General features: G+C 39.9%; 1 protein-coding gene across 1 annotated transcript in view; it reads left to right on the top strand.

Annotated features, from left to right (window-relative positions):
• TNFRSF21 (tumor necrosis factor receptor superfamily, member 21) overlaps window positions 1-21,028 on the top strand; it is a 67,312-nt gene extending 46,284 nt beyond the window's left edge. The window contains exons 5-6 of the mRNA XM_004673550.2: window positions 18,221-18,449; window positions 19,607-21,028. Of these exons, the coding sequence (XP_004673607.1) occupies window positions 18,221-18,449; window positions 19,607-19,836 (459 nt within the window). The 3' untranslated portion in view covers window positions 19,837-21,028. The remainder of the gene's footprint in view (window positions 1-18,220; window positions 18,450-19,606) is intronic.
• The last annotated feature ends 1,318 nt before the right edge of the window (window positions 21,029-22,346 follow it).

Below are 22,346 nucleotides of genomic sequence, written 5' to 3'. Positions count from 1 at the left end.
TTGAATCATATTCTGCTCAGACTTGAGGTGAAGTTTCAAAACACATTCCCAAGGTGGGGAAAACACTGCTGCTAAGATTTGATAAAACCCACGTAACATTCTAAAGGCTATTATGCCTGTGTTATTTTTCAGTAGCCTTCATGCCTTATCTGAAAAGCTAAGTAGATATTTTCCTCCGTCAAGTCTAATTTTCCCTCATTCTGTAGGAAATTCTGTATGTCAAGGGACCCGATTATATATATTTAAGTATTCCAAATACTTTTTATCGTTTTTTACTCAAGTATAATATTTCCTCACTATTGAAGTAAACATTCCTCATGTGGGTCTTTTCTCAAAGTGACTGGATAAAAGTGTGTAGGTGCTAATTGACTCTGAAGGTGGTCTTTCAAGTTCTTAGCATAATTTAACTTCTATGAAATGTGGAATTTGAGAAAAAAATATTTACTAATAAATGCCGTGATAAATATTCAAAGACACACTCCAGTGTCTTTAGAACTTTCTGAGAAGCAATCTCAGGAAGTATGGTTCACAACTAAAGCTGGCTTTTAGTGGCTGGATTTGGGGGAAAGACGGGAAGACGTTTAGCCACCAATTATATGAAATGGTTGCATTTAGGAGCAAGGGAGTTCAGATGTGAAAATGATGGTGCTTACCTTGAGTGTTGGCTTTCAGGAGAGAACTGGTAAAGACAAGCAGCAGATTTGAAGAAGGGTTAGATCCTTGAGTATAAGTTACTAGGATCATTCATGATGCCTACAAGAAAGGTAAAGTATGACTGATGTAATGTTAGGATTTGAGTAAATGGAATATTTAACAAGGGGGAAAGATGGTCACAACATTCTGTTGAAAGATTTCTCATTAGAAAAGACAAATAAAAGCATAAGGAAATATAAACATGAGAAAATGAAAAAGAATCCATGTTAATGTTATGTTATTAAAGTCAAATGGTAGAATTAATGATTTTCCTCTTTTAGTATTTTCTATAATGAAACATATTACTTTTGTCAATCCAAATACTGCTAAAAATGACAAACTTTTCAGGGCACAGAAGAATGAATAGGCAAGGCTTTGTTTCACTGAGTTAAATTTGGAGAAGCAGCCATGCTCATTTTAATTTAGTGGCTAGTATGATGATCTAGTCTTTAGTAGGACTGACTGAGGTTTTCTTATTGGGTTGGATTGGCAAAAACTTACTAAGAAACTTCATTTTGGTTTCTGCAAGTCCATCCCATTTCTCTACCTACACACAGCAATCATGAGGAATCTGGTGTTCTAGTCTTCAGTGTACTTCTGTTTGGTGATGGTAATGGTGGTGTGTAGGATAACTGTAATAAATGGCCTTGCTGTAGAGGATCCAGACTTCACCTTGAGACAGCTTATCAAGGAGAGTAAATCATAACCAAAACCACTGGGGCATAAGAAATAGGAACACCTTATACACCAGTGCCACATACTCGTAACTTTCAGTTCTTCCCTCCCTCTTATTTATAACACAAAGCAACTCTAGTGTCTATATTTGTTATTTATTCAAAAGATTAATTTATTTATGCATACAAGAAATGGGGTACAGGCCAGAGGTGCAGGGGGTGAGAGGATTTACCAGAGACAAGAGTGGGGAGCACAACAGATGGATCTACTGACATGCACTGCTGAGGAGAGCAGCAGGTGAGTCAGGAGGGACCTGCTGTGCAATGTGGGTCAGATTCCTGGCTGGGATGAACCCTATACATGTGCCCAGTAGCTGCTGACAGCTTCACAGCACCGGAGACTTAATCCCTGTCACCCTTCCATTATTTATTTTTAAGATTTATTTATGAATACAGAACTGGGGTATAGCCCAGAGGTACAGGGGCAGTGAAAGGATTCACCAGAGGAAGAGCAGGGAGCAGAACAGGCAGATTGACAAAGTACACTGCTGAGGGGAGCATGGGGTGGATCAGGAGAGGTCTACCACACCATGTGGGTCACCTCCTTGGTTGGGAATCGAACTCGTGCTGTAGTAGCTGCAGTAGCTTCATAGTGCTGTACTTTACCCAGTTGTGCTACTGGGGGTGGCCCTCATTATTATTATTATTTTTTAAGATTTATTTATCTATGCATACAGGACTGGGGTGCAGGCCAGAGGTGCGTGGGTGAAAGGATTCACCAGAGACAGAGTGGAGAGTAGAACAACAGGCAGATTGATGGAAGTACACTGCTGAGGGGAGCATTGGGTGCAACAGAAGAGGTTCTGCTGCACCATGAGGATCACCTCCTTGGCAGGGAAAGAACTTGTGCTGCAGTGACTGGTGATAGCTTGATAATGCTATCTTTATCCCCAGTGCCACCAAGGAGGGCCCTCATTATTTATTTTTAAAGAATAATGGCATCAAAGCATTCTGGAATTTTTGTTCCATGTTTTAGTAGTGGCCACTGTTGTCTAGCAACCTTCTGGCCCAATTCTGACTGATTTTAATAGCCAATGAACATGGGTTTCTGGCTGTCAGTGATGAATCTCACAGTATGTAACTGTTGTGAGTTTATCTTTGCGACTTGTTGGCTTAAACAAGAATAAGAATACAGGGGGCATAATTGAGACTTAATCCTCCCATTTTAAGATGGATTTGTGTTCTTTGTGTGTTAGGGTACTGCCAGAGACTTGAGGTTTTGTCCACTTTAATGGACTCTTAATGTGTAAAAATAACTTTGTGAGTGCATATTTTTAATAATGGTTAATATTAAATAATTGAATATTTTCAATTCAGGAACCTGAGAGCACCTATACATGTTCCACTCAAAAGATTAGCTCTAGTGTGCCTTTTAGTTATCTCTGTCAGGAACAGCTGGTCCATTATTAACCTTGGTAGTCTAGGTGACATTTTTAAATTAAACACAGAGTCCCTTTCTTTTCTTTATGAATTGAAATATTATGTAATAAAATTCACTTTTTTTTTTAAAGATATATTCATGTATGCATACAGAACTGGGGTACAAGCCAAAGGTCAAAGGTGCAGGGGTGGTGAGAGGATTCACCAGAGAGAGTGGGGAACAGAACAGGCAGATCGACGAAGTACACTGCTGAGGGGAGCAGCGGGCAGGTCAGGAGAGGTCTGCCACACCACCTCTGGGGCTGGGGATTGAACTCATGCTGAAAGGGCTGCAGCCAGCTTCCATGCTGCTTCCTAACCTGTTGTGCCACCAGGGAGGGCCCAATTCACTTTTTGGTAGATATTTCTTTGAATTATTTTTTTCTGTTAAGTCCCTCTGTTATAAGAACAGTTTTAGATCTACAACAAAGTTGAGAGCTAGGTGCAGAGATTTCTCATATACCTTCTGTTCTCACATACCCATAGTCTCCCCCGTTATTAACATCAGTGACCAAAATGGTACATTTTTTTACAAAGGATGACCTTATATTGACACATCATGATCACCCAAAGTCCAGAGTTTACCTTTGGATTCACTCTTGTATATTCTTTGTGCTTCGACAAATGTATAAAGACATATACCTGCCACATTAATATCATGCAGAATATTTTTACTGCCCTAAAAATCCTCTATGCTCAGTTTATTTATCTCTCTCCCCCTGTGTTCCACTTTACCCCACAAAATACTGATCTTGTATTGTCTTCTATCTAAGATTATTTTCTTTAGCATACAGGATACTTCTCAGTGCAGGTTTCCAGGAATAAGTTCTGTTTTTCTCTCTCTGGAAAAGACCTAGCAAATAGGCAAATAAATAAATTGCATGATTTGCCCTTTATTTTTGAAGGGTAGTTGGAAAATTAGAGTGAGGCTTGACAGTTGCTTTCTTTCATGCCTGTGTTTACGTTTCTCCAGCTGAACTGTGAAAAAGAGGATGTGACTTTATTTTTAAATCTATATTATATAACAAGTCATGTGTGTAATATTATATCAGGCGCTTTGGGAACTGCAAAAAGGAGTAAGACAAATGCCTTGCCATCAAAGAAGCTTCCAGTTGACTAGAAGAAACATACGCAGACTTCTGTTATTTAAATTAATCTGCAGTGGGATGGAACAAGTGCTGGTTGTCACTGATTAGCCACTGAGGTTTCAAATCTGAATATCCGTGTGGAGCCACCTATGGAACATCCATGTGCAACACCCATGTATATGATCAAATTAAATTCCTGTCCTGGCAGCTGGTGGCTTTGGGGATGCAATGGTACATGACTTCTCCATCTCAGTTTTTCATGAAAAAAAAAATTGGGAGCATTATTAATCTTTGTCCTTAGAGCTATTGTGGAATTAGGAGAAGGTGACCACGAAAGCACCCGGTGCACCTGTTCTGTTAACAGTTATTCTTTCTAGTCTCTAGTGGCAAAAGAGATGAAAAGAATACTCTTGAACGGTAACAGCTCACACATATAACAGATCCTCTAAATCCTGATGGTGTCAGTGGTAGGGTCATACTCCCAGTTGCAAGACTATTTAAAGTAGATGGCTGAGCAAGAGGGTTATTACCTGGATTCAATGCCCAAGCACTGGACTTCTCAGCTAATAGCTAATTGTACATATTTATTCCTTATTACCTAAACAACTGTTTCTAGGCTGGCATGGATGTCTTCTCTAGCCAAAAAACAGATTATGGTAGATGTGAGTGTAAGTGTCTGCTTTCTCAATGGCTGTTAGAAAAGAGAAACAAGCTTGAGCAGTGGAATTTCAAAGTTTGCTTTCTTCTGGGGTGGGGGGGCAGTTATGTTTGAAAAGTGTGATCTTTTCCTTTTCTTCCCACATAACTAATCCCCTCCTCTCTAGGAGGGGTTGGATGTGATAGTTTTTCTCCATAGAAGACTTAAAGACATTTCTTTAAGAGTTTTCCATGAGAAAACGGAAGTAGGGCTTTCCTGGTGTTGCTGGGCTTAAAGTCTCAGCACTATCAAGCTATCACAAGCGACTGTGACATGAATTCATGAGTTCAATTCCCAGCCAGGAAGCTGACACACATGGTGCAGCAGACTCTCCTTGTCTCGCCTTTGCTCCCCTCAGCAGTGTATTTCAGTATCTGCCTTTTCTGTTCCTCACTCTGTCTCTGGTGAGAGCTACAACCCCACACCTCTCACCCGCTTCCACACCTCTGGCCTACACCCCAGCTCTTGAACACATAAAATAAATTAAAATTAATCTTTAAAAGAAAAAAAATGGGAGGTAGTTATCAGGATTAATGAAGTAGTTATCAGGATTAATGAGGTAATTGACTTTTTAAACTGTGGAATATAAAATGTGAGGTATTAAAGTGATTCTCTGTAGCTAGGTTTGGAAGTAATTGTGATTTGAAGTACAGAGTTACTTGTTTGATATTGAAAAAAGTGAGAAAGAAGAATTTGACTTAAATTTTAAAACGATATTTGAAAAAACCACACGCATTTAAATACTATGAAGCATGGCTTTAGTTGTTTGCTTTGACCAAAGATTCACAAATGTAAAGAGTGGTGTTGAGCAGGTAGGGGATTTAAATATTTCACCTCTCCTTCCTTGAGATTAAATAGGTTAAACTTATACTTTAATTTAACCACTAGTAAACTTGAAACTATGCTTTTGTTGTTGTTGTTCATGCCTATATAACAAAATAATTCTTTATTAGTCTACTTCAATCCCTTCTAGAAACCACAAAAGAGACTGACTGACATCCCAGGGAAACCCTCTTCACCCTCTCTCTCCCTTTCCCTCCTTCCCACTCTCAACTATAGTAAACTCTGTGTTGGAGACTGGGTGGTTTTGCGCTGTATAACTGGGGAAATCAACAGTGAGAGAAGCACTGGACATTCTGTTTTGGCATGCACTGTGCTGTTGCTTCTGCTGCAGAGGAAACTACAGTAACTGATTTTTTGCCTACCAGCTGCAGGATGCAGCTGGCCTTATCTACGGTCTGACTGAGACCAGCTATTTTCATTATTTACTATAATGAGGGTGAGTTCAGGCAAATACAAGATGTACATTACTCAGTTCAAATTTGTCTTTGTCTTAAATTTGCCAGTTATCCATCTCTGAGAAAATAGGAATCATTATCCTAAGTTCTTAAGATGTTAGCTGAACTTGCCTGTATCCAACCCCTGACTTCTGCTGTGTTACCACAGCCCAGAGGATCATTTAAGGTCAAGTGACTTATTTGCAAGGTGTGATGTAGACTCCAGGGAACTTCTGGGGTGGTGAAGAAAGGGGATGTTATGAAGGGTGTGCTGATGCATAGCAGTCTCAGGTAGAGTTAGGGATGCTAGGTTCAAGGTGGGCCTTGTGCAGAATAGCAATGTCTATGATCAATCTTTAAATTTGTAGTGACATTCCAGGTGGTCCTACTTGTTATCGTAGTCTTAGTTTTCTTTCAGTTAGTCAGCAACCCTTTATGGAACACTAGCTGTGTGCCTGGCATTATGGAAAGAAGAAGGTTGGTCCTTGCTCACTCACTGAGATGGAGACATATGCAAATAATCACATTACTGGGATTGTTAGACTAGAGGTTAGTGTAGAGGTGTTGTAGCAGGGATGCTCAACCCACCAAAACATTTATAGATAACAGAGATAGAAAAATATATATATATGAAAGTCCTCCCTCAGCAGTGTATTTGAGTACATCTGCCTGTTCTGCTCCCCATTTTGTCTCTGGTGAACCCCTCACTTACCACCTGCACCTCTGGCCAGTTCCCCAGTTCTTATATGCATAAATAAATAAATAAATCTTAAAAATAAATGCACTGGAGTTTCTTTCAAGGGAATACTTTGTTCTGCCACAAGACTTTCACATCTGGCTCTTAACTTAGGGAGTCCATCTACTTTTACACACTGATGGCTTCTCAAACCTTAAACTCTGCAGAGAATGTCTATTTAATCTAAACCATCTTTCTTTTTTTCTCAGTAGCAAGCTTTTCAGAAAACTTAACACAGCTCTACAGTTCTAAAGATACAGGAATCAGGTTCCAGCATCTTACTTTGTATAAAGTGCTGGAGGTCAAATGTTGAATCTCCAAGAAGGGACTGACCAACAGAATTTAATTTTGTCTATTGAATTGCTATGCATCTTGCTTTTGCCACTTACTGTGTGACCTTGGGCAAGTGCCATGTTGTCTCTAAGTTTTAGTTTGTTCACTTTCGTCATGCTGCCTTAAAGGATCTGGTGAAAACTAAAGACTATGTATATGCGTACAGTAGTAGAGAGAGTGAGTGTATGTACTAGAGCTAGTGAGTGGGAATGTCCAGCCCTGTACTTGACATTCTAGGGCCTTAGTAAATCTTGGTCACAGCTGCTGTTGGACTTTGAATTCCATATTCTCCTTTTGTTTATTATTACTTATTATTTTTTATATATCAAGAATAAATGATACCACCTTCCACCCAGTAGATGCACAGTTAGGAAAAGGGGAATCAGTGTTCGCTGTGCTGAGTATCCGTTGTTCCAAACACAGTCTGGGTGCTTTATGTCTGTACTTGTCTTGTAAGCTTCCTGATCCTGGGAGCTGTATAGCTCTCACTTTTAGAATTAAGTTGTGTTACTGGATTTGGATGAGTCCATGTCAATTATATTATTATATGTCCCACTAGGAACATATAAGAACACTTCCAGCTAGAGTCAAAAATCTTTATTTTAGAGTTGTTCCAAAATTGAAAAAAATATGCACCAAAAAATAATGCAGTATGTAGTTGAACTTGAGATGTACAGGTTATAGACAGAGAATCTGAGGAATAGATTCTTGATGTATCTTCTTTCCCAACACACAAACACACTTTTCACTTTCTGGTAGGATGAGGTCATTTACCATAGGTGATGTATTTAGCAAACATTTAGGGGGTGTATATTATGGTTTGCACCCTGTACCTGGCACCAGAGATGCTAAATAAAATGCACACATGTGCACACACACACACATCAAAACACAAAATCTATGAGTCATCCCTCGGGTTTTCTTAAAGGAAGGATGAGAATATAAATCGAATTTGAGAAATTATTCTGTGAAACTGTTAGACAATCTGAAGTCATCGTTTACTTCTTCCCAGAGACACAGTGTCTCCGAGTTCATAAAAGGCTGCGGCTGTTTGTTGATGACATTTTCCACAACTTTAATTCACACCCTTACTGGTTTTTTCAGCAAAGTGCGTTGGTCAGAAATCAGAATCAATATTGTGTAAAAAAGCTTATTTTCTTTATAAATTACCAGTGCTGGAGATCATATTTTAATTTTTTCCCCCTAAACCCAAAACTCATATCTCAACAAAACTTAATAGCTTTCTGTTGTGGTCTAGCTTCTCCATCTATGCTTGTGAAGTTGTCTCTTGATCTACCGTAACCCGAGTGCTTACCAGCGGGCACACTTGTGATGTGGTCAGTGGTAGGTTTAATGTGCCCCGGTAATGACAGGCTTTACTGGCATATTCCTTACCATTTTGTTTAAGGAGACAGCAGTCACTTCATTATCCCCAAAAAGAATGATCCCACAGGGAACTCTGATTCCCCCACAGTTAGACTGAGTCAGAGGATAGGCTGGAATACCAACCATTAAGATGACATCACCAAAGATGTACCAGAAAAAAAAAACCTGTGGGAAATTTTGCTTTTACAATCACTGAAGCAGTTAAGGCTCCTCTGAGAATAATCTAAAACTAGGAGACATACAAGGATTCAGCTACACCAGAACAAATGTACAAGCCAGAAAACAGCACTTGCAAATCTAAAAACAACAATTGGAAGTTGCATGCCACAGAGTAAATTTCCTTAAAAAAAAAAAAAATGCGGCCCTCCCTGGTGGCACAATGGATTAGGATGCAGCACTTGCAGGCTGGCTGCAACTGCTTCAGTGCCAGTTTGATCCTCTGCCCTAGAGGTGACCCACATGGATCAGCAGACCTCTCCTGCCTCACTTGCTGCTCCCCTCAGCAGTGTACTTCACTGGTCTGACTGTTCTGTTGCCCATTCTCTCTGGTGAATCCTCTCACCACCCCTGCACCTCTTGCTTGTACCCCAGTTCTATATGCAAAATAATCCTTAAAAAAAAAAAAAAAGAAGAGCTTTCAGTGAAATCAGAAGGAAAGAGCAAACTATCAGATGTTTGGTTTTTTTTTTAAAGATTTATTTATTTGTGCATACAGAACTGGGGTACAGGCCAGAGGCCCAGGGGCGGCAAGAGGCTTCACCAGAGACAGAGCGGGGAGCAGAACAGGCAGATATACGAAGTACACTGCTGAGGGGAGCAGCGGGCAGGTCAGGAGAGGTCTGCTGCACCATGTGGTCACCTCTGGGGCAGGTGGGGATCGATCTCATGCAGAAGTGGCTTTAGCTTCTTAGTGCTGTGCTTTAACCCACTGAGCCACCAGGGAGGACCTCAGATGGGTTTTTTATGGGCGAACACAGAGAGGCCAAACAAGGGGTCAGAAAACAAAACAAAACAACCTGGCTGGTCAACAATTCATTTGAGACAATCAGCTGGAGAGGAGGGAGAAGGATCAAAAGAGGGGAGGGAAGAACACAAAATACATAATGTTCTAGGGTTTCTTGATGATGGTAAGTGGGGATGACACCTGAAGCGAGAACTGACAATGATGTAAAAAATATAAATTTCAAGAAAAGTTGTAAATACTAGGCTCAGGAAAAAAAAAAAAAAAAAGCAGACATTTTACAAATTAATGAAGAGAAAAATGGCCATTAGGAAAATGGACACTCTGTGAAAATGACATATCCCAGAAAACACTGAAGACTCTTAAAAACAAACATCTGTTTAGCCTGGTTCAGAATAAGAAAAACTCAAGTTTAAACGGTGTGGCAATCCTGCGTTGTGAGCAAATGAGGAAGAGGGAGGGCACCTGGCTGGTCTGCGTGTACCTCAGCATAGCGCCCACAGACGCCCATCTGGCAGTGACTTCCTGTATTCCCACATATGTGCCACATAGGTGCAAAAAGGTGCCAATGCATCATTTGTAATAACAGAGTGGTGGCAGTGCACACCCGTATGGTTATGTAAGTTCATCCACACAAATGCTTCACAGAATGTAGTTGCGAAAAGTGTGAATCAGTTCTTTGTGTGCTAACCTCAAAAACGTTTTAGTGGGAAAAAAAAAGACAAGGTGCATTTGGGGCCATATGGGCCAACATATTGTAAAAAAAAAGTGTAAAAAGGAAGGGTAGGAGCAGGGTGGAGAATACACGTACCTACTTACTAGGAGAAGTACTGATTACTGTGGGCAGAGCACACAGGGAATTGGCAATAGTAGTTTACACCCAGGAGAGGGACTGAGTTGCAAAGACCGGAGAAGTCTGAAGTGACAGACTTTTTTCACAGTATCCCTTTTGCGTCTGTGGGTACATATGTACCATGTGTCTTCTAATTCTAATGCCATGAGGGATCATTAAGTGATACTAATTAAGTCAAATTTGTTAACTTGGATCACAAATATGAGCCTTGTTACTTCAAGGTCACGGCCATGAGTTTCTTACGAAGTATTCTGTCATCTGCAATGTTGTACAGCAAGCTTTTAAAATTTGTGTGGTTTTATGGTTCAGTAATGGCTTTTTATTAATTTTTATTGCATTTTTATTATTGAGGTGTTGATTGATAACACTGCATGTGATTCAGGGGAACAGATTCGCCCCTCATCATTTCTTATAGCCTGGTAGGTTTCCATCGCGTATAGATACCACAGCTTCCTGTACTCATCTGCTTTGGGCACTTAGGTTGTTTCTGTAGCTTGGCTATTATAAGTAATGTTACAATAACAGGAGTGCATTGTACCCCTTTGAGTTAGTGTTTTTAAATTATTTGAAAAATTAGTAGGTTATATAGTAGATTTTTGATATTTTGAGGAATGTCTGTGCTGTTTTCCACAGGGGCTGGGCCAGCTACATTCCCACCAGCAATGTCTAAGTTAAGTTTTCCTCCACATCCTTGCTAGTGTTTGTTCTTTCTATTTCTGCTTTTAAGATGGACCATTCTCACAGGTGTGAGATAGTGTCTCCTTGTGATTTGAACTTTCATTTCCCTGGTGACAAGTGACATTGAACGCCTTTCCAGTACAAATGGTTTATAGACCTTCGTTTATGTCTTCTTTAGAAAAGTGACTTAGTTCGTAAAGGCTTTTTATTTTTGTGGAAAAGCCTCCCTAATAGGTCTGTAGAGTAAATTTCTGGGAAAGCCAAGTAATTTTCCAATAGAGTGTGATCTCCTCAGGTATAGACGAGGCTGAGTTCTCCTGAGGTTCTGCAGTATATCGAAAGAGAGTGTGCTCCAGCCCCAGGCTCCCAGAGCCCACTTACTCAATCATCGCTATCTTTTTTTTTTTTTTTTTTTTTAAGAATCTAGTCTGAGTCAGCTCAGGCTGCAGCTTTAGCATTGGTGTCAGCAGCCTGGACAGCTTGCAGACACCCGAGCCAGCTCCTGGGCGGGGCGCTTGCTCCCCCACCCCTTGCTCCGGAGCCAGCTGGTTCTTACCAGCTTTGGCAGCTTTGTGTTGAGCTCCTTTTGCTTTGCAGTTGGCTTTCCCCAGTGCATCCTGGAGAGGAACAACCTTGTCCTTAGGGCAAGGATTGACCACTGACACCTTGACTTAATGTTTGTGGATTTGTATGGATGTGTATTTGTAACCTCTGGGATATAATTTTGAAATTAATTAATTCTTAGAAATGATCAGAATTAGTGGATGATAGCTATACACAGAGTCAAAACAACTACTTTGACTCTGGAAAACTTAAGAGCAAAAGACACCATACATAGCCAGTTTACCTCGGCTAACGTTTAAATATAGTCCTGAGTGTGGTTGTTGTGGAAGTCAAAACTTTCATTAGCACGTGCTTGAACAGATCTAGGGTGCTGGGGATGCCTTTTAAAATAATTCCCTAGTGGTATAAGCATTTGAGTCAAATAGATCCTGTGAGGTAGGTGAGTTCGTTGACAGGCTCTGCCATGGACTGCCATCTCAACTAAGCTCCTCAGCATTCACTCAGCAATGCCACCTGTGTGGTCTGGTACAGGAGCCCCCGGGAGCTCAGTAGGCTCCTCATAGTCCTCTTCCAGCTTCCATTCTTCGCCCTTCAGTGACCCAGGGAGATCAAACAACTGAAGGCCAGCCATGTCGGCTTCCAACTGGTGGTTTAGATGTAAGTGTTAGCACTGTTCCTCCACCCTGTTACACTCCTTCTGATTGAAGTAGCTCCTTGTTTCCCTCTCCTGTGATCTAGGCTGCGCAAAAGAAAGAAGGGGGAAACCCAGAAGACTAAACAACCAGAAGCCTAAGAAAAGTTTAGGGAATTTTTGTCTTAAGGTTATTTGACTTATTTGACACCTTTCATTTTTATTTCTTAATTTTCCTAATTTTTAAAAACAAGACATTAGTAAATAAATTGAAAACACAATGCAACGATCTAGCCTTAACAACTAGATTCAATATTATTCCCATTTGGGCATCTTTGTTTTATATCTCTGAATGTATATTTTCAGTCTGTTATAAGACTTCCCTCCAAATTTCTTAAACCATAATAACCCTTCTTCAAAAGTTAAGGAATCAGCATTTTCCCATTTCCCTATTAACTTTTTTCTTTTGTTTGCAAAGTATATTGCTTAGTAAATTTGGATTAGTAGGAATTGAATAGATTGGATACATTTTTTAAGACAGGCTTACATATTCATTAGCTGAACCTTCATTCCTATCTGAAATCCTGTAACCTCATAGATTTGGAAAACTCATTATCTGAGTTCCTCTGTATGTAAGACTAGAGAGATTCAGCTTCAAGATATACTTATGGCAGCCTTACATATCTCCATAGATAGTTGGTCATAACTCCAGTTTGATCTTGATTAAGTAGATGTGTGGAAAGCATGGGAAAACAAGCTTCAGATAATATCATAACCCTTAAATAATTGTCATTACATAATTGTTTTATACTCACTTTGAAATAAATCTTTACTGGAAACTGAATTTGATTTTGAACCAGTCACTGATCTGTTGAGATCTGAATATTTTCAAATGGAACACAGTTATTGGCTACAGTTGAAATGAAGGTGTCTACAGAATCTCTCATCTTTTACCTCAGAGAAGTCCTTGCAAACCCTGCCTCTGGCCCCTTTACTTTGGTTGAGGGGCCAGGCAGCCCCTTTTAGTCATGGGATTACTTGACTTCAGTTTCTAGGGGTTGCCAATTTCTCCAAATTGGCATGTAGCTCATGTTCCCCATAGTCAACTCCTAAAAATTGTGACAATCCTGGAATGTCATTGAAGGGACAAGAGACATACCGCTAACTAACTGTGTGGTCTTAGAAAAACCACTTCCTTCTTTATACCTGTTTCCTCATCTCTAAACTCAAAAAGGACAGATAAGTCCAGATAGGGAGTGACAGGACTTGGCACTAGATAGGCCTGATCCAATCTTGAACCCTGACTTAGTGATATGAGGCAGGTTACTTGAACCTCTTGACCTCAGTTTTCTCATCTATAAAATTGGACTAAAAAGAACTACCTGAATTGCAATCAGATTGCACATATTCTATGCCTAGTCATGGTATTTATCACATTTTTTTCTTAACTTCCCTTTTTGTTGACTGGATCTGAGTGACAGGCTGGTCAACTCAGATGGAATAGTAAGTAGTTTCACTTGAATTTAGCAACAGGCTTTGAAAAACTGATATTAACATGAAGAAATATTAACTGATATTAACATGATAGAAATTTCCACAAATGTAACATAAAACTTTGCCATCTTTCTGAATGTTGGATGAGGTCTAAGGGAAAGTTGAAAGGAACGTTAGACTATGAGGAACTTTTTGAGTCTATCAGACATATCTGGTTACAGAAGGGCCTGGTGGAATCTGACTGGGTAGTGCCAGGAACCAAGGGGTTAAATTGAACCATTTTAGCAGATTGGCAAGGATCATCCTGGCTGGGTAATTAATGCTCCATTTCAGAGGGTCAGTGATGCATCAAAGTTGTTAATTAGTTTTATGAAAACAGATTGTGCAACCACAGGGAAACTGTAATTGGGTAGTAATTGAAAATAACTCAGTGGTGAACCTTAGTTGAGTGAATCAGTTGGGGGTTACTTGGAAAGAGACAGTTGAGGTGGTGGTGGGGAGTGAAAGAACAATAGTAAGAGCAATCATAAATAAGGCATAATTTGAACAAAGAAGGCCTATTCTGTCCTTTTTGAGTTTAGAAATGAGGAGGGAAGTGGTTTTTCTAAGACCACACAGCTAGTTAGTGGTATGTCTCTTGTTGTCCCTTCAATGACATTCCAAGATTGTCAAGACTTTTAGAATTTGACTAGGGGGAACATGAACTACATACTTAAAAGATGGGTTCTGGGCCCTCCCTGGTGACACAGCAGGTTAAAGCACAGCTGTATAAAGCAATCCCAGCACTGCAGTTTGAGATCGATTCCCAGCCAGGGAGGTGACCCTCATGGCATGGCAGACCTCTCCTGACCCTCCCACTGCTCCCCTCAGCAGTATATTTCCATTGATCTGCCTGTTCTGCGCCCCACTTGCTCTGAATCCTCTCACTCCCACACCTCTGCCTATATCCCAGTTCTTGTATGCAAAATAAATAAATCTTTACAAAAAAGATGACTTCTGAAGTTAGAGTTCTGGGCCTGTTCCAGTTAACAGAGTATTTACCCTCAGGAATGTCCCTTGATCAAAAGAGAGAAGAAAAATAGTCTCTGAATCTTGTCTCGTATATATATATATATATATATTACCCTTGATATGAATAAGATTTGAAGGATTTTCCTTTGCCACATAGGTCTCCTTCATACTGCTGGAGAAATTGCTGGAGAAATCCTTCAAACTTCCATAGCATATCATCTTAGGAAAGGGCAGTGAATAGGAAACTTGTTTTTTTTGGTTTGATATTCATGGAGGAGAATTTTTTATGAGCCTCAGTTTCACTTGGAGTGGGCACGTCTGTTTTGGAACTCTGGTGGAAGTGGTGGTGGAGTGTGTGAAGACACAACTGGAAATGAGGAGAATAGAGAAACTCACAACCTTGCCTCATTCAAATTTAGCCCAAATACGAGTCAAATCACTGTCCTCACAAACAGAGAGATAACCCTCTGAAGCCAATAAATGGTCCACCCTACAAATTTTGATCCATACCCTTATTAACCTATTCCTTTTGGGTGGTTACATGTTCCCTGTTACTGTTAATCAGAAGGGAAAATCCTTGAGTTAGCAATGGAACACCAGGTGTGACTCAGCCATTGAGGAAGGTTGACACAAGCTATGGTGACTATTAATCTCTCTTCCCTTATCAGTCTGGCTTAATAAATATGGTATCTCCAAGGACGAAGTGTACTTACATGGAAACTAATCAAGAGGGCATTTAGGACTCTTTGGACCAAAATAAATTGCCTGCTCTTGAAGTTCACATAATAGAACTGTTGTGGTTTTTCTCTGCTTAGGGAGCTTTCCCCTCATTATCCTGCTCATTCCTCTCTCCTTTCACACTAGCAAGCAACAAGAAAGAAAGAAAGAAAGAAAGAGACTTCAAATATCAGGTGGAGACATTGCCTTCACTGGTAGCCAAGTTTTCCCAGAGGTTTTTGAGTCTTTCTTTATGCCTCATTGCAATGGGTTGGTGGTAACAGCTCTGCCTTTTTGTGCCTGTGAACCAAAGTATAGAGAACAGCTGGGCCAAGTACATGAGGTTCCAGCTCCCCTGCTCTTTGGCGCCGATATAAATAAGCTCTACTGCAGCCACCATGTTTTCCAGTGAGCAGAAGGAAATACTTATCAGTGGTGACTGGTTTTACAAATAACATGTATTGTTTTCTTGAATTATAAAAGTAAATATGTTCCTATTGAGAATTTGAAAAGCTCAAAGCAGCATAAGGAATAAGTTCAATTCCTCATAATCTACTTTGTGGCTATTTTGATAAGTTTGTGCAAAAAGCTTTTATAAGAAGATAAGACTCTCTTCCGTAGAAATCTGGCTTTCTTGTTTAAAATATCTTTTTTTCTTTTTTCATCTTGTATTGTTATTATAATCTTCTTCATTTGCTATAAAGTCAATACTGATAGTTAATTTATAATACATATCCTAGTGACTCAATTTTCTAGGTAGAGATAACACAGGTAACAACTTTTAATAGAATGTTTTTTTGCAGTACTGCAAACCAGTCTCAATGGAGAGTGTAAATTAAGATAAACTAGGAAAGAATTAAGTTTTTAAGAACAGTTTTTTTCTTAAAGGAAAAAAAATGCAAGTAACTTTAACGAAATTTGGAATGCAACCATATACTATGTATCCTGCACAAAGTGAGAGAGACCTATACTTAGGACCTGGTGTTTTCTGGAAAGATGATTGCCAAATGGTCTCTGGTTTTTACCTGTGGTTGGTGGCTCCATTGTGGTGAAAATGAAACCACCTCTGGGGCCTTCATCGTCACTTGTTTTCTTATTAATTATGGGAAAGCATCACTTCAGCATCGTCTTTCCTAATTACATTGCAACTCATGTATTTAATATCTCCTGGCAGAATCCTTGGGCAAAAGGAGGAGGGGAAATAAAATATTTAAAACTTTGAACTAAGTTCAGGAAATAGGTGGGTGGACCTCTTCTTAGTCTGTTGGCATGTGATCTGTGGGCGGGAATTTCTTTTTAAAGCAAGAACAGTACACTATATTGACTGACCATGACATCCGATGTGATGGCTGCAAGAATTAGAGTGTAGACAAGTGTTCTTTGTCTAATGGAGTGAATAAAAAATGTGTATTAACATGAGTGGCCATTTTTCAGGGATAGAGACATGTGCCAAAGCCTATTGAATTAAAATTTTTAATGCATATACATAAAACTGGCCTGTGGATCAGAAGGGGTCCATAGGGAATGTGTGTTATCCAACTCTTAAACTTGTGTTGGAGGCAGAAGCAGGGTGTGGGAGGTTGTACAGAGAACAACTGTTGGGACACAAGACCTGTGTACCCATCATTGGTTTTCAGAATCTGTAGTCAGTGGCAAGAAATTTTCAGGCCTTAGGATATAAAAGAGGCAGTTGTGTACTCTGTATGTGTTTTACAACTATTGAAGGTAATTTTCTGAAGTCAAGGTCACTGACTTCCTGGTTGAGAAATTTGATGTGTTTCCTTGACATGTGAGTGAAGTCACAAGGGTTCTAATGAGTGGTGATTAATGGCTCTGGGAAGGGTGGACCCTGGACCCTGACCTGTGTGATCCAGCCATCATTCTCAGATTTTCATCCATGGTGGAAAAGCCAGTAAGAAGGTCAGCTCAGTGAACTAGGCAGGAGCTATCACCAATGCCTATTAGAGTTCTAACATGGAGTAAAGTGACCCAGCATGTGAAGCTGAGTTGAGTGCCGGCTTTCTCCCTGTGTGCCTATGCGGGACCTTTTTCATTTCATCTGCAGAATGGGGAGATATCACCTCTCACTTCTACCATCTCCACTGTGTACCCTGGTCCAAGCCATGATTACAGCCCATCTGGCTGCTGCAGTAACATTCTAATTCCTCTCCCTAAAATCCATTCTCCACACTTCAGAATGGTTGGCAAGCATATTCTCTCCCTCCGAAACCACCCCCTTTGCTTACTTTATTTCCTTTCTGAGTCCACTCCAGAGAGCAAGCTTCCCAGTTTCCATTATGTCCTGAGAAATGATGCACTGGCTCCATCAGGTGGTCCTCACCAGCTCCTCCCAGCTGCTTTTCCCTCTGGTGTTCTGTTCTCATTCTTTCAATCAGTTTTATTTAATTCGTGAGTTAGTTTGAAATGGGAGTCAGTAACCTGGGGTCTCTAGTCTTCGTTCTTGCCACTTACCAGTTGGAGCCCTTAATTAAGAAAGCCACTTAACTTACCAACATAGTTTCTTTCCCAATGAAAAGAAAGTGTGGTTGGTTTACTAGAGAGGTATTGGGAGTTATAACCTCACCAGGACTTTTGGGGTGGTATAATTCAGTTTATAGGGGAATGCCTAGATATTATCTATGACCTTTTCCAGCTGTATAAAATTATAAGTTGGAATTTCCTCTTCACACCCATGTCAGTTCTACTTGGGAAGTGTCAGTTTTCTCCATATGCTTCCTAACCTTTAACGCTCAAATATATTTTCACATATTTTTGAGGGGTTTATAAGTGTATGTGTGTGAGACAAAATATTATCAACTGTTGAAATGGGAGGCTTTAGTATAACATTAACTACAACAAAAAAAATAGCATCTGAGGTGTGGGACTTTGTTTTTTTATAATTGTTTTTGAAGTGATAATTCAAAAAAAAAATTCATTTTCTCTCACAGCTGGAAACTGACAAACTGGCTCTCCCAATGAGCCCCAGCCCACTCAGCCCCAGTCCTGTCCCGAGCCCCAACACAAAACTTGAGAATTCCACTCTCCTGACAGTGCAGCCCTCCCCGCTGGATAAGAACAAGGGCTTCTTTGTGGATGAGTCTGAGCCCCTTCTTCGTTGTGACTCCACCTCCAGTGGCTCCTCGGCTCTCAGCAGGACAGGCTCCTTTATTACCAAAGGTAAGACTGCAGGCAAAGTGCACTTACTCTCTGAGCCTGTCCCCAGAGAACCCTAGGGTTCTCTTACTAGTTCCATACCTCAGTAGTCTTTGATTTGCATGTGTCTGTGGAGGGGAAGGGGTATCGTTTCAGTGACCTGCCAGGAAAACCTGTCCTGTAGGACGACTGATAAGGCAGACCTGAGAGAGATCTCATCATTGGCCCAAGCGGGCCAACCCAGAAAATGTTTACAGCTCCAACTACCTGGCCAGGGAGCCGGTGCCCTTTATCTTCATGATGCTATCAGTCGTGTGTTTCGGGTAAGGTCTGATAAAATGTAGTCTGGCAGGTTTTTTTGAAAATTATTTACCAGGTTTGCCGAGTCCTGGGATTTAAAGTATAACCTTTCCTGAGAGAAATATAGATTTTAGTGACTCAAATTGAAGCTTGGTTCCAAATAAGAAGAATGTTTAGACATAATGGATTGGTACTTTTGATAATGATTTGCCACGTTTAAGTTCTTAATAACCAGGTGGGGAAATAGTGCACTATGTTGACAACAGACTTTTGATAGGTTATATTTTATATACATAACATTTATATTAATTTCTTTTCTACTTGTGGTTTATATTTTGTTATATATTTTAGAAAAAAGCTTCTTATAATTGTTGTAAAAGTTTAAGTTCCTCACTGCACTGTTAATATATGACCTAAGAGACAATATTTTCTTATATAATTACTGCAGTATAATTAGAAAATCAAATAAGTACACTACATTGGCTTGGAATTTTTGAGGAAAAATGAATTTTTGAGGAGAAAATGAATTTTTGAGGAAAAAATGGTGGGCTACTATCTTTAGTTGGTAGACCCATTACAGATGTGCAAAGTAGCAATATTTCAAGTTTGTAGAAGTATTTCAAGATCTTTCTTCAAGCTAAAAGAATTTTCGAGAAGTGACTTAAGTTTAGGCAAAGATCAAGTTAATGATGCATCCATATCCCATTCAAGCAGGTTTCTGTCTGTTCTTCCTTAGTAAAAACTCCTGTGTCTTTCAAAATGTGTCAGAGGGTCACTGACTCACCCTGCGGGAGGGTTGGGGAAGTAGGTGAGTAGGTGGCTGTCACTCGTGGTTCACCTGAGTCCCCTCAGGACTGACCTTTTCTACCTCTCCCCTACAGAAAAGAAGGACACGGTGTTGCGACAAGTACGCCTAGACCCCTGTGACTTGCAGCCTATTTTTGATGATATGCTGCATATTCTGAATCCCGAGGAGCTGCGGATCATCGAAGAGATTCCTCAGGCTGAGGACAAGCTGGACCGGCTTTTTGAGATTATTGGAGTCAAGAGCCAGGAAGCCAGCCAGACCCTCCTGGACTCTGTTTATAGCCATCTTCCAGACTTATTGTAGAACATGAGGGATACTGCACTCTAGAAATACTCAAATTTAGTGTCAGGGTGGTATTTTTTTAAATTTTTGTTTTTTGGAGGTGTGTGCGTGTTTTAAAGAGTCTATGGCCAGTGTTCTGAGGTTTGTTTTTTTGTTTTTTTTTTTTTGTTGTTGTTGTTGTTTTTCTTTTTTCAGTAATCCTTCTGGGAAATTAGTGTATAAGCCTTTTCAAGGTGTAACTGTTGCAAAATACATACCACTAAAGTTTTTTAGGTTCTATATTTTCTCTGTTTTGCCTTTTTATGTATTTTCAAAATTGTTCTGTGCACTTTAAATTCACTTAACATACCGCAAATGCAGTGTGACCTTTTCTGCACACTGGATTTTGAGGCTCTTAACTTCTGAAAAGTGTAATGGCATCTTGTGAATTCTAGAAGCAGTCTTCATGTTTCAATATCGGCATCTACTTATCTACTTTTTTTAATTATTACTCTTTTTATTATTTGACATTTATGACTTTTCTTAAGGATCAAGGAAATGTAAGATCTGTTGAATTTCTGTAATGCTATTAGATTTTGAGTTACTTTATCGATATGCCTTGTTGTAGAGTTCATATTCATGGCTGAAACTTGACCACACTGTTGCTGTTTTCACCCGAACACCATGTAGAATGCTTTGATTCCTTGTGCTCCTCTTACACTAATATGCTCTGGGCTAGAGACATGAAATCCTCAAGCCATCAGGACTTGCTGTTTAAGTGGCTTGACAACTTGGCCACCAAAGAACTTGAACTTCATCTTTTAGAGATCGAACTGTTCTGGAACATGTTGCTGCACTTTGGAAAGTCATAATTGAGTGTCAGTGACACCTTTTCATAGGGAATCTGCCCAGTTTTGCTTTAAAAGATGTCTTGTTTTTTATATACACATAGTCAATAGGTCCAGCCTACCCTCAAGGCTTTAGTCTTGATGGGATTCTTTCATCAATCATTTTAATTAAAAATGGCTGCAGCTGTAAGAACTCTTGTCTGATATATTTGCAACTATGCTCTCATTTATAAATGTACTCTCTAATGCTCAGTTGCCAGATTCTAATGCAAAGGTGGCGTGGACTCCCTTTGTGTGGGCGGGGTTTGTGGGTAGTGGTGAGGGACTGATATCGGAAAAATGCCTTCAAGTGTACTAATTTATTAATAAATATTAGGTGTTTGTTACTTGAGTAGTGTGAGTGCATTTCATCCTGGCCTTGTATATGTGTTCTAGTTATAATTATGGTTGATCTCTTGCAAAAATATGTATATTTTTAAAACCGCATCCTTTCTAACCCATAAGCCGTACAGGGTAGCAGGGATTTATGTCCAGTAAAGTACCCAGTGATCCAGACAGAAGGACTAACCAACCATTGAAGATGATTAGATGTTTCCTAATCATTTATGTTAAACCCAAGAATTCTGCTCTTCAGTTGTCCCTATTTTTAAAAGTGAAGGTTTAATGTGGAGAAGCACAAATGATTAGGTTTTTAAAGCATGTTCTTACTCATTTTCACCTAGGAAATTTACCACTTATGGGAAGAGTCTACACAAGATGACAGGGCTCTTTGTGCAACCTCATCAGCTATAAATGACTTTAGGGGCCTTTCTTGCCATAAGACAGGGCAAAGTCTTATATTGGTGGGGTTGATCACATTGCACTACATTTTATCTACTGTATTTTATATTTCATCATACATCTATCTCCCTTAGCTTGGAATTCCAATTGTCAGTGTCAGCAATTTTGGTTCCTCTTTCAGTGAGAAACTGGAAGTAGAGACCCTGTCTGGATACTCTGACACCCATGTCAGCAACACTGAAGGGATTTTCTGATTTCATTCACTTCAATATGGTTGACTTAATCAACCATCCGATCCGGCATGGGGGCTCATGGTTCTCATGTCAGATTTCCCCTCTTTTTTTGTTGACAGAAGACATGAATTCTTTCCAAGAGAAAACAAGCTAGAATGGGTCACAGGCAATAGTTTGTATTTCAAACGAATTTTAGGACTGTCACTTATTTTATGTAGGGTGGAAAACAGCACTGGAAAGTCAGCACTGAGGTTGTTAAGTTTGTACATTATTCATAGCCTGGAGATGCTTCTGTTAATCATTTACACAGCTTTATACTTCAGAAAGTGCTATTTATATTATCTTATTGAATCCTCACAACTCACCTAAAAGGTAACAAATATCTTCTTATTGTGCCCATTCTGTAGATTAAAAAATAGGCTTTAGAGGACATGGAACTTGTTTACCACCTCCGACTTGTGTTGTCTGATCATTTTAGGAAAACTGATAGCTTTCCTAAAAAAAAAAGCAAACTCTTGGGCCCTCTCTGGTGGCGCAGCTGGTTAAAGCACAGCACTAAGAAGCTAAAGCCACTGCAGCATGAGTTCAATCCTCGCCTGCCCCAGAGGTGACCACATGGCGTGGCAGACCTCTCCTGACCCACCTGCTGCTCCCCTCAGCAGTGTACTTCGTCAATCTGCCTGTTCTGCTC

Source organism: Condylura cristata, unplaced genomic scaffold (genome assembly GCF_000260355.1).
Source record: "Condylura cristata isolate star-nosed mole 26May11 unplaced genomic scaffold, ConCri1.0 scaffold00001, whole genome shotgun sequence".
Lineage (NCBI taxonomy): Eukaryota > Metazoa > Chordata > Mammalia > Eulipotyphla > Talpidae > Condylura > Condylura cristata.
The sequence above is the reverse complement of the archived record's forward strand: the minus strand, read 5'-3'. Positions and strand labels throughout refer to the sequence as shown.